The sequence below is a fragment of the Impatiens glandulifera genome, chromosome 7 (genome assembly GCF_907164915.1).
Source record: "Impatiens glandulifera chromosome 7, dImpGla2.1, whole genome shotgun sequence".
In the NCBI taxonomy this organism is placed as follows: Eukaryota; Viridiplantae; Streptophyta; class Magnoliopsida; order Ericales; family Balsaminaceae; genus Impatiens; species Impatiens glandulifera.
Genome location: NC_061868.1, coordinates 49739857 through 49752259, shown reverse-complemented (window position 1 = coordinate 49752259; position 12403 = coordinate 49739857). Strand labels below are relative to the sequence as shown.

Here is a 12403-nt window from a genome sequence, read left to right as displayed (position 1 = left end):
CCTTATCTGATTCTATTATCCTCGTATTCATGATTGTGTACCAAACAAGGCTTAAAGTTTTGATGACAAATGTAAAGATAATTAGAAGATATGATTGGTTAGAACCAATCATATTGAAATGCTTCCCCCCATGTGGAGACCAACTAGGTTAGGTTATTGTCCCCTTTGAAAGAGAGGAAAGTTGTACCAAACAAATTAAAGGATAAAATTTAGTGTGGTCTTAAAGGTAAGGGGTTGATCAAAATAAACTAATTAAGTTAGCCAATGGCTCGAATTTGAATGAAGAAGAATAATAGATTTTCTTTTTTAAATTTGGCCTCCCAAATTAAAATATTTATAATACTACACACCCTGTTGAACTTTATCTGCATTTCTTCTCGTATTATTATTGAAGTGATAAGTTGTAATAATGAGTTTTTGTACTAACATTTTATAAGCATTGATTTATATATGTGAAAAGCTTATCCAAGGCACACACTTGATATATATAAGAATAAAAATAATAATTTGTTATAAGTGTTTAAAGTTTAAACAACAATGATCTAAATATTCTTATTTATCATTTTAAAATATAATTTAAAAAAATATATAAAAGTTGAAAAGGAAATCTTTCTTTGTTTCTCCTATGGAATTTTTAGAATAAGATTCTCATTTTTTTTTCCAATCACTTATATTTGAGTTTATATTGTGTTTTATTCGATTCCGACATCATATTTAGTCGTTTTTTCGTCTTAAATTTTTATAATCTAAATAATACTCTCAATTGTCTCAATTGTTGGTGTGCTGTTTTTTTCATACTTCTGATTGTGTTGATGATAATTTACCGAGTCTCTTTCTGTCGTCTTCTTAGTAATAATCTGATTTAAAGTTGTTTTTTAATTTTTCAATATATATAGGACCTCTTACCACTAACCTCTCAATATATATATTTGTATGAATTTCTCAATATTTCAGTTATATGTTTATATTTCATTTTTCACTTGACATAACCATTTTCACTTGACATAACAAGTTCGTCAACAAATTGAATGATCGTTAAATAGTTTTCATTGAGAATTTTATTTTTGTAAATTGTTTATATAATTTGATATCAGGATAATTAATTATTTATTTTAATTTTATAAATATTATTATAATATTTATTAATTAATTTAATAGATCTAACTCCCATTTAAATTTAATGAAAATTATTCCTTTATAAAAGAAGTTTAAACAATAATTCATAGAAAATATTAAAATTGTACCTTTTAATTTCAAATGTTATAGATTGGATTGGTGGAATGAAAATATTGTAATAGATGGGCTCCATGATGAAGATTAATCATAAATAATTTTAAGTTCAGTGGGCTTTGAGCCCAAAATATTTCCTTCCCAAGACAGATCAAGCTCTAAACAAAAATAAAGAAAAATGTTAGCAACAAATTCAGTCTGTGTCACTATTTTTAATATATATTTATATTGACCATGTAATATTTTTGTATTTAATTTATTAAAAAACTTAATTACAAGTCAAGTTGAATTGATCAACTTTCTAAATAATAATGAAGCAATGGATGTTAGAGATATTTCACACAAAAATAATATATATGAAATACAATTCAATGGTCAATTTATAAAATCAAATGCTTGGAAATGAATTAAAATTGAGATAATAGTGTATGAAAATATATTACATGGATAATCAAATAGATTGAATGACGATGGGGACAGCCAATATCTGAGGAAGGCTTTTACTATATAGTCTTCTAATCTTTATATTAATTGCAATAATATTATCCTATTTTACTATTATAACCTTCCTATATCTAGTGGTTTATTTATTTATAACATAAAAACATTTAACCATCATTGTTTTAATATAAGGACCATTTGAAATAAACATATTACACATTCATTTAACATATGATATGAATTCTCATTCCTATGAGAAATAAATGTCAAACACATTAAAATAAATAAAACTTTTATTTTATTTCAGTTATATTTATGATTTAATTTAATTTTATTTGAAATATATACAATATAAATATATATATATATATTTATATTGTAATTGAAATGTTTAATACAAATACAATGTATTTTGCATGATGTGGATAGAAAGAAATGAAATAAAAAAATATAAAAATGTTGGATTTCAAATGACCTCATTAAAAAAAAATTATAATATTAAGAAATGGTAGTCATGAGATATCCTTTAATTATTCTTGAATTCAAACAGGGTGCCACGATTCGATCCAATTTTCAGCATATACTGAAATAAAAATACAAACTTTGACTTTTAATTTTGTCTATTTCATTTAATTCAAGTTGGATAATCATCCTTCAATAATGCTGATTTCAATATTAATAATATGATTCATTCGTCTAGGGTCTTTTTATACAAATCTAAAAGAAAATATATATAATGGTTTAAAGAACTTGAATCATATAAGGAGAACTTGCAGGATAAACATAAAAACATATTTTCATCATCTTTTGTAATGAATTGATATATATTTTGGTTAATTTACTTGGAAAAGACAAATATTAAAAATAGATTAGATTGCTGGAATGAGATTATTGATAATATTTGGGTTTACAAATAGTTTTAAAATCCAGTCAGTGGGCTTTGAGCCCAAAACCTTTCCTTCCCAAGGGGACAAGACAGTTGTAAAAAAAATAAATTCATATATTTAATATTGAAAATGTAATATTTTTTGTATTTAATTTATTAAAAAACTTAATTACAAGTCAAGTCAAGTTAAATTAAATTGAATTTATCACGTTTCAAAATAATATTGAAGCAATGAATGTTAGAGATATTTCACATTTAATTAATATATATCAAATATTCAACTATCAATTTATAAAACAAAATAAATCGAATATAGTGAGGAAAAAAATCAAATATTTTAAATAGATTGAATGATGACGGGACGGCCAATAAGTTAAAATCCCATGGATCACATTCAACTCGAAAAATGACATCTTTATAGAATCGAAGACTCGCAAATTTTAAAAAAAAAATAGTTGTGTCTAATATTAAACTTTTTTTTTTTTGGTAATAATAAGAAAAAAATATTAAAAACAAATTGATAAGAAAAAATCAAACCTACGATAAATTTCATTTTATCTCAACTAATTAGAAAAAAAAATTGCATTTATTCAATATCTTTTATTTTATTGTACATATGATGTTGATATTAGGGCCGGACTGGTAAACCCGTCAAACCCTCGAGTTAGGGCAACTCACTCTTGAGGGCAGCCCATTTATTTCGAGTACTGAAATGTTTATTCAAATTTATTGCATTTAAAAAAAAAAATGATGATAGCTCAGTGTTTTAAAAAAAAATTAGAGTTTTCAATATGCCAATATAAAAATGTTAGATTTCAAATTAAAAATATAATTATAATACTAAAAGAGAAGAAATGGTAGTCATGATATCCTTTATTCTTGAATTCAAATAGGTGCCACGTTCATTCCAATTTTCAGCATACTGAAATAAAAATACAAACTTTGACTTTTAATATTTTTGATTCATTATTAAACTCAAGTTGGATAATCATCCTTCAATAATGCTGATTTCAATATTAATAATAACATGATTCATCGTCTAGGGTCTTTTTCTACAAATCTGAAAGAAAATATATATAATCAATATCTTCGATTATGGTTTAAAGAACCCATTGTCAAATTATTGTCTTCATCACCATTTCCTCCTACCCACCACGGTTAGATCTCTCTTTCTCTCTTGTGATGATCATCCAATTGTGTTATGCTTACAAAGTGTTTGTTTAAATGCCAAAGAGAAATATTATGCTGAAATTCTTATTATCTGGAGTAGTAGTAGTTGTTGTTGTTGCTGATATTGAAACTTTGATTCAGAAAAATCAGACAAGTTTGAATTGATCCATTGATTTGGATATTGTTGACAGATCATTAAGCCTTCCAATAATGCTTTCACTCAAGGCATGTTTCTGTTCTAAAGCAGCTGGTCAAAGTTATGAATTTGATGAACACCTTAATCTTGCCTCTGAAACAACTTGTAAGTAAATAAACAGAACACAACTTTTCTATTGAGAATTTTGTATTAAGGTGTTATGAATTGATAATAATGCAGTTAATGTGAATGAAGTTGAGGCATTATATGAGATGTTCAAGAGTGTAAGCAGTTCGATAATAGATGATGGTCTCATCCATAAGGTATCAAATTAACCCTAGCTAGTTCTTCTTCATCTTCAAGTTTAAGCTATCAATATTAAATCACACTACTTTTATAAAACAGGAGGAATTCCATCTTGCTCTTTTCAATAATGGCACTAAGCAAAATCTTTTTGCAGATAGGGTATGGATTCTCTTCAATAACTACTCAACTTTATTTATTACCAGTTGTTTTCTTTTTGCAAAAAAGAGAAAAACTGTATCCAATGGTGGTCTTAACATGGAATCTTGGTTACTTATCTTACTTAGGTATTCAATTTATTTGATCTTAAACGAAATGGGGTCGTCGATTTTGGAGAGTTTGTCAGATCATTAAGCATTTTTCATCCAGATGCTCCTCTCGATGATAAAATAGCATGTAAGAAACAAACTTTTGACTTTACATGATATCATCATGTAAATCTGTGGAGTAAAATCTAATTGAATCCTCAATTTGCAGTCATGTTTAGAGTCTATGATCCGAAGCACAATGGCTACATAGATCGCGATGAGGTGAACAGTTTTTTGTTTGTTTGTTTTTTGATTCACCTTTTTCATAGATGCTAGTTTATTGAAGTTCATTGACTCTGCAGCTGAAAGAGATGGTGCTGGCTCTTCTAAACGAGCTAGATTTGTCGGTTTCAGATAGCGTGGTAGAAGATATGGTCGATAAAGTTAGTGAATTTCTTAGCAAAATTTAAAAAAAGAAAAGAAAAAAAAAGACAGTGTTAATGAAAATTGCTCTCCCTTGCAGGCAATGATGGAGGCTGACAAAAAGGGAGATGGTAAGATCGATTTAGACGAGTGGAAACAACTTGTAGCGAAGAACCCTTCACTTATTAAGAACATGACAATTCCATATCTGAAGTAAAGTCATAAAATAGAAATAGTTTGTCAGCTTATATTATCCACTTTCTTTTCATTAGTTTTACACATGCAATTTCTGATTTGTTTACCATAAAACACGCGACAGGGAGATAACTCTGGCATTTCCAGAATTTGTGGTTACTACGAAAGTGAAATCGCCAGAGCTGGTTTCGAGGGAGTCGTACCATCAACGATCAAGCTATTCTCCTGACTCCACAGTTGCGTCTCCTCCTATACCACTTACTTAATGGATGAAGTTTTGTATACTAACAGTTGTAACATATGGTTTGGATGTAAACACAATTTTCTTTTTGTAAATTATCTTTAAAATATGTTGGCCATTGAACATGTATACTATCAGGGATAACTGAATTTATACTTACCTTTTTATTATGGATATGATTCTAGACAAAATAACATGGTTTCTTAATTGACAAAATATACCCTTTAATTTCATACCCTATATATATATATACATTAGCTTATTTTAAGAAGTTCTTTCTCCTCTACCTTCAAATTATATGCCAAAAGTAAGCACCTGATTCCCCTCAAAATAATAATATACCTTTTTTGTGGTGGAGAGAATGATTTGGCTCCACCAAAAACCATGTTTTTTAACATTTAGTACATTCTGTCCTGTTTCTTGATTGGTAACATTTGACTTAGAAAAACTTAATACAAGAGAAGAGAATATAAATAAATAAAAGTTAAATAGTTGGGTGAAAAATATATTATCACCATTCAAAGTGTGAGATAATGAAATAGATCATTTTACTTCTATACTCATGCCAAATTAAGATCAACATAACCTTTTATATTTTCTTCTGAAATCAGAGTTTATTATCAGGAGAAGGCGAGGACGAACCCTTTCTACAGTTTTTGCCTTACTTCAACTTAAGTCATTTTTTTTTATTAAGAATCGAAGTTGAAACATTAATCTATTTAGGCAAAACTCATTCCCCTTAAACTATCCTCTTAAACTATCTTAGTGGATTAACATCAATTTCATTCATAAATGGTGAGATATACCTTATAATAGAAAATTAACATTTACCCTTCTGAAAATTTATCAAATTTAGAAAAGAAACCAAATAATGGTGGTTTTGGCATGTTGTGCAAGTTGAAGTCCTAATATGGCATTAATGAAAGTAAAATGGTTGAGTTGGCTAACCAGCATTATTATTCCTCCCTCAAATGTGTCAATCAATATGATTCTTCTTCAAATTGTATAAATTCCCATAAAAAAATATTTTTAGTTGAGACTGGGAAAATCTGATGGGTTGCATTTGTGTGAAGCAAAAGATAGTTGATGATTATAAAGAACATCCACAAACAGTACTAGCTGCTCAGACTTTTTGTAAGCCATCATGTTTCAATATCTTTAGCATAATTGCTTCACTAAATAATAATTATATGCAGTTACTGAAAAGGATGTGAGATCACTGTATGATCTATTCAAGAAGTTGAGCAGTTGTATAATCCACAAAGATTTCATAACAAAGGTATAACATCATCTTAATTTGCTTTCCATAGAAATTGTTTCAAACCAGACCAGTCTGTGTCTTGTTTTTATGACTGCAATTGGTTTTCCAGGAAGAACTGCAGTTAGGACTGTTTCAGAACAGCAAAAGGCAGTCTCTTTTCATCGATAGAGTTCAGTCTCTCATTCTATATCTACCCTTCTTTCTTTTTCTCATTTTGAATATAACATCGATAAGTTCTGCTGCAAATTTATAAACAGATATTCAGTTTATTTGATATGAACAATGATGGGATCATAGAGTTCAACGAGTTTGTCCTGTCCCTTAACACCTTCCATCCAGACACATCACAAGAAGAGAAAGCAGCCTGTATAGTTAAATCATGAATACTTTGTGTTTTCTTGTGAGAAAAATTACCTACTACATTCTTCTTCTCCGTGTTTTCAAAAACAGTTGTGTTTCGCCTGTATGGCCTACGGGAGACAGGATTCATTGAGCACGAGGACATCAAGGAAATGACATTGGCTCTTATGGAGGAGTCTGATATGATCCTTACTGATGAAATCGTAGAAGCCATAATCAACAAGGTAGTGCCGATTTTTAGTGTTTTGTATATGTAGTTTCAGTGTGATTTTGGCTTGACATCATAAAAGTTGTAGTAGACAGACATTTGAAGAAGCAGACATGAAAGGAGATGGCAAGATTGATATTGAAGAATGGCAGGTTTTCGCAGCAAAGAATCCTTCCATATTGAAGAACATGACTATTCCCTACTTGAAGTAAACATTGACCCCTTTTCTATTATATTTTTCTGAATTCTTTCATCCTTAGATGGTAAGGGTTTTTTCCTCCATTAAACAGGGACATAACAATGGGATTCCCAAGTTTCGTGCAGAAACAAGATGTTTTCGAAGATGAGATATACAATTAACAATAATGTTTTCCTTTAATCAAAGAATAATATAGTAACAAAGACACGATAATTCCAAGTTTGTTCTAAAAAGAATATTCCATTATAAAATAATATGATAATGTAACTTTAGATTAACTGTAATAGAACGAATAAAGACATCTTCTCCAACTCCTCCTTTTCTTCTTCTTCATATTATTAAGTAAACTACAGCACCTATGCATTTACTTTCTGCATTTTTTTTAACCTTTCTAGCTCCTTTTTTTAACAGTCAATAACTAGACGACGATACAAGAGACTTGTATCACAGTATCACAAGAAGATTACACTCTGTAAGACTAATGGTGACCATTCTCGGGGGATTCATATCCATAAGGGTTCTTGCTGGCCCAGTTCCACTGATCTTTGCACATCTCCTCGATCCCATATTTTGCCCTACAAACATAAAAAGGGGGAAAATGAGTATTTTATACATATGGTTCATTCTCCCCAGCTGCCACATTGGCCATTATATACAAAGTTTTGTGGGATTTATTTGTTTTGAAATATACCCATTTCAAAGTTTTACTTTTCAGGAACAACCCATAAATTTGGTAAGAAAAACTTGTATTGAAGGAGAAATGCAAGAGAAAATAAATCACCACTTACTTCCATTTCAACTCCTTCTCTGCCTTAGCTGTCGACGCATACACAATTTCAGCATCACCACCTCTTCTCCCCGCAAACACCAGAGGTATTTTCTGTACACACAATAGCAACAACAAACATCTCATTTTCTGTACATGAAAAACAACAAATCGATGGAGACATCAAACAGTTACTATTTAAGTTAGTAATGATACTTTTTTGTATTCAACTGATGGAATTTATAATGTATATTTTTGCTTTTGAAAGTCTGTTCAACATCTCCTTCAAAATTCTACAAGGGAAAAAAATACCTTTCCAGAAGCCTTCTCAAATGCTGCAACCATATTCAGAACTGATGTTCCTTCCCCAGTTCCTAGATTATACACTTCACAACCTGCACCAGCCCATTTTCAATCACAATCAGCTGAATATCATTTTACAATACAAACACAATTAGAGCAGATTACACATAGAGACAGACCTACAGAAGGATCAGATAACTTGTTCAGAGCCGCAATATGACCATCAGCCAAATCAACTACATGGATGTAATCACGAACCTGTAAAAAAACAAAACGATTCTCTCTTAATAATGATGTCATCGGATTCCACAAGCGATTAAACAAAATTTCATCATACAATAACAATAAAAAAAATTGTTGAGAATGAAAGCATACACATACCCCTGTACCATCCTTTGTTACATAGTCAGTTCCATATATAGTTAAAGCAGGCTGCCTACCAACCGCAACTTGTTGTACAAAAGGCATCAGATTGTTCGGGATACCACGAGGATCTTCACCAATTTTGCCACTAGGATGTGCACCCACAGGATTGAAGTATCTCAGCAGCATAATTTTCCACCCAGAATCAGAATTGTAGAGATCTCGACATATTTCCTCTAAGAAAAGCTGAAACAGTATATATATATATAGGCAAAACATAAGAGAATTGAACCTCACCCTTTTGTACCCTCTCCTACAAAAGGGAAATTGAAAACATATCAAGTGTATAATATACCTTGGTCCTTCCATATGGGTTAGCAGCAGAAAGAGGAAATTCTTCTGTGCAAGGTACCTCCTTAGGCCAACCATAAACAGTGGCTGATGATGAAAAGACCAGCTGAAACACATTTAAAACAAAATTCACATGAGCACAGAATTCTCAATGGAATCCATGACTTTAGTAATACCTTTTTGCACCCATGAGAAGCCATGACTTCCAATAGATAGATCGTGCCAATAAGGTTGTTGTTAAAATACAACAAGGGTTTCTTCACACTTTCACCAACTGCTTTTAATCCAGCAAAATGTATGACAGCATCAAACCTGCATCAAGAAACAAACAGGGCGGATGATGAACAGGAATATGTGAATTCTTGATTTTGAATTAGCTGCTGTCAGTTTGTCCTTTTTTAGTTTATGTAAGTGCCTTTAATCAATTGAGTATGACAACTGTCCTGAACTGTTCCCAGTCAATTGACAGCGTTTAAGAGAACATAAACATTGATTGATTTGATGAATTAGATAAGAAACAAGACTCACTTTGTTGAATCGAAAATTTTCTCCAATGCTGGCTTATCACGGAGGTCCATCTGCATGCGAATTATACAATTAAGACGATAATCACAACAATCCAATCCAATCGGAATAACAATTAGTAATGAGATCGACACAGAAACAATAAAGAAATAAAGAAATAAAATTCAGATCGATGAAGAAACTGTAGAAAAGAATCGAATTGAGACCTTATGGAAGACAAGATTGGAGCCATTGTTGCCGGCGATCTCTTGAACGCGCTTGATTGAAACATCGGAGGAGTTATCAAGGTTATCGACGACGACAACCTGGTAGCCACCGAGCAATAACTGAAGAACCGTATGACTTCCAATATAACCGGCACCGCCCGTAACGAGAATTTTGTTTGCCATGGAAAGAGTCAAAATGAAATTGATGCGGCAAGCAATAATAATGAAGGATATGCGTATAAAGTTTGATGTATTAAATTAATGAGAAGAATGAGCGTAGACTGGAGAAGACTATGGAGATCTGAGAAAACGATCGACAGGAGAATCGGCATGGACAGATGAACCCTGGCTATCTATATATATAGCCTTCGATGATGATGACGATGAATGTGAACTGATATGCATTTATATACGTCACGTGACCTCAGAGAGATGAAAGCGGGTAAAGAAACGCAGTTAATGGCGGACGAAGAAGATGAAGTTCTCTCTCCTCTTACACCCTTTTCTCATGACTCATGAGAGAGAAAATCTAACTGCCACGTGGTCGCCGCTAACCATCTGCATTCACACCTTTCACGAACGTCGTGTGTAGTTAGTTAATTATTATTTATCTTTTCATTTTTTACTATTTATAATATATATATTGATTTCAAATAAGAAAAATTATTAAAACTATTTATTTTCTAAAAGTAATCCTATAATTAACCACTTACTAAAAAGATAAACGATTAAGAGACAATTTTGGAGATTGAGAGGTGGCATCATTTTTGTTAAAAAATTCTCTGTCTTTCCTATTTTTTATCATTTTCAGTAATATAATTGTCTTTCCTATTTTTTATCATTTTCAGTTATATAATGACAAGTTATTCTCTTTCTCCGAGTCACTTAGTTAAATCGAGCCGAATTTATCGTTTGATAGGTTCGAAGGACCTCCAAAGAGGATGAGATATTCATTTACTTCTCCTAGGTTTTAAATAAGTTTATTATCTACATTAATGCAATGTTGTTATTCTCTTGCTGATTAATTAATTAATTTTGAGAAGAAAAAAAAGTTAATAAAATATATAGATTTAAAATAAATGTAATAAATGAGTCTTAATTAATTGAATTCAGTTATATAAAATTAAATTCAATTAAAATAATATTAAAATCAAACCAAAGCAGTTATTGTTTTATTATAATATTATTAATATTTTAAATGGTGCGTGTGTAAATACTGAAATCCCACTAAGTCAAGTACATGAGTTAATGTGTTGTCCCACTAACTGTTAATGTATTATCACATTAACTACTCTTATATATACTACAAAAATATCTAAAAAAAATATTTATATATAAAATATTAGATCATTTATATATATTTTAATTTTAGTGAAAATTATAATAAAAATATTTGAAATATTAGACAATTTTTCATATATATTTATTTTTGAAGTTGATTTATTTTGTATAAATTAAAATATTTGTAGTGAAAGTATGCCTAACTTGGATTGGGGATACGTAATGAGAAAAAAGATCTATATTGCTGAGTTAGGGGTTAAGCCACTAATATTATTTAATTTATAGAGTTAGTTAACTTACAACAATAACTTAAAAAGTCTCTTTTTATTTTTTTTTTCTAAATAAATAAAATGGAAATCGTTCTGCCTTTCCTAATATTGGAAGCTTCCAGTTCTGGCAATTTTCAGAATCTCCACGGTCAAAATAAATAAATAAATAAATTTATTAGGGCTTGTTTGTTTTCATCTTATTAATTAATAAAAATAGGGGTCAAACATGAATAGTTTAGTCAATTTTGGAATGAAACTAATGATGAGATATTAAGAATAATAAATTAGGGTCTTTTAAGTAGTTACATAGTAGTAATATGGTTGTTATAAGTTGATAATGGCATAAAAAGGAGTCGGTCGGTTAAAGACACACAACCGACTGGTTTGATCAAATCCAAATTTTAATGATAAGATAGAGTTGCTATTTTTGACTGATTTTTTATTAATTAATTAATTTAAACCATTTTTACAAAGAAACGACAAATCACAATTGATGTATATCTCTTTAGCTCATTCTTATCTTCTTAAGAGTATAGGATAAGAAGGAAATTAATGCGTTATGCATCATTTGACACCACATTTTATCTTTTTTTTCGTAATATTAACTCTTTAAATTTTTAATGAAAACTAGTATGACACTCCTAAAACACCCAAACATGAATCCTTACTTCAACTCAAAGCGTTTCCAATTGAAATCGATTGAAATTGAACCGTGATTTTTTAACGTCTTAAACTAACTTTTACCAAAAATTACTTTGGTGGGTTATTTAGATATAAATATATATATATATATATATATATATATATAAATATATATATATATATATAAAATGAAAACCATGTTTATATGATTTATTTGATATATATGGAAGTTCAAAAGTATATATTGAAACAATATATATAAATAAGGGACATATTTATCTTTTATTAACATAAATTATGTTAACGTCACAAGGAAATGTCCTAATTTGAATTTGCGTGTAGAAGTTTTTCTTCTTTGTTACTATTCTTATTATAGTTGAATAATTGTATATAAAT

The 12403-nt window shown here is 29.7% G+C and overlaps 3 protein-coding genes across 3 annotated transcripts; 2 read left to right on the top strand and 1 right to left on the bottom strand.

Annotated features, from left to right (window-relative positions):
- Window positions 1-3460: 3460 nt before the first annotated feature.
- Window positions 3461-5437, top strand: LOC124944808 (calcineurin B-like protein 7). Its single transcript, XM_047485152.1, has 8 exons — window positions 3461-4028; window positions 4104-4186; window positions 4269-4328; window positions 4454-4562; window positions 4644-4696; window positions 4777-4857; window positions 4938-5050; window positions 5157-5437. Exons 1-8 carry the CDS (start codon window positions 3938-3940, stop codon window positions 5296-5298), a joined length of 732 nt encoding a protein of 243 aa, XP_047341108.1. The 5' UTR covers window positions 3461-3937; the 3' UTR covers window positions 5299-5437.
- Window positions 5438-6325: 888 nt separating this feature from the next.
- On the top strand, window positions 6326-7518 carry LOC124944809 (calcineurin B-like protein 7). Its single transcript, XM_047485153.1, has 7 exons — window positions 6326-6407; window positions 6470-6552; window positions 6644-6703; window positions 6792-6900; window positions 6985-7118; window positions 7198-7310; window positions 7393-7518. Exons 1-7 carry the CDS (start codon window positions 6326-6328, stop codon window positions 7460-7462), a joined length of 651 nt encoding a protein of 216 aa, XP_047341109.1. The 3' UTR covers window positions 7463-7518.
- Window positions 7512-10225, bottom strand: LOC124944807 (UDP-glucose 4-epimerase GEPI48-like). The gene is made up of 9 exons (XM_047485151.1): window positions 9816-10225; window positions 9613-9662; window positions 9261-9396; window positions 9089-9190; window positions 8752-8979; window positions 8550-8628; window positions 8380-8462; window positions 8090-8181; window positions 7512-7876 (listed from the first exon to the last, which is right to left on the bottom strand). Exons 1-9 carry the CDS (start codon window positions 9996-9998, stop codon window positions 7780-7782), a joined length of 1050 nt encoding a protein of 349 aa, XP_047341107.1. The 5' UTR covers window positions 9999-10225; the 3' UTR covers window positions 7512-7779.
- Window positions 10226-12403: the final 2178 nt, after the last annotated feature.

Bases quoted from the DNA above. Each gene is read 5' to 3' on its own strand.
- LOC124944808 (XM_047485152.1), top strand. From the start codon at position 3,938: ATGCTTTCACTCAAGGCATGTTTCTGTTCTAAAGCAGCTGGTCAAAGT. The intron at 4,563-4,643 runs GTAAGAAACAAA...CTCAATTTGCAG, and splicing joins TCTCGATGATAAAATAGCAT to TCATGTTTAGAGTCTATGAT. The intron at 4,697-4,776 runs GTGAACAGTTTT...TTGACTCTGCAG, and splicing joins GCTACATAGATCGCGATGAG to CTGAAAGAGATGGTGCTGGC.
- LOC124944809 (XM_047485153.1), top strand. From the start codon at position 6,326: ATGGGTTGCATTTGTGTGAAGCAAAAGATAGTTGATGATTATAAAGAA. The intron at 6,901-6,984 runs GTATAGTTAAAT...TTTCAAAAACAG, and splicing joins ACAAGAAGAGAAAGCAGCCT to TTGTGTTTCGCCTGTATGGC. The intron at 7,311-7,392 runs GTAAACATTGAC...TCCATTAAACAG, and splicing joins ATGACTATTCCCTACTTGAA to GGACATAACAATGGGATTCC.
- LOC124944807 (XM_047485151.1), bottom strand. From the start codon at position 9,998: ATGGCAAACAAAATTCTCGTTACGGGCGGTGCCGGTTATATTGGAAGT. The intron at 9,191-9,260 runs GTATTACTAAAG...AATGTGTTTCAG, and splicing joins CTTCTCATGGGTGCAAAAAG to CTGGTCTTTTCATCATCAGC. The intron at 8,980-9,088 runs GTATATTATACA...ATACTGTTTCAG, and splicing joins ACCCATATGGAAGGACCAAG to CTTTTCTTAGAGGAAATATG.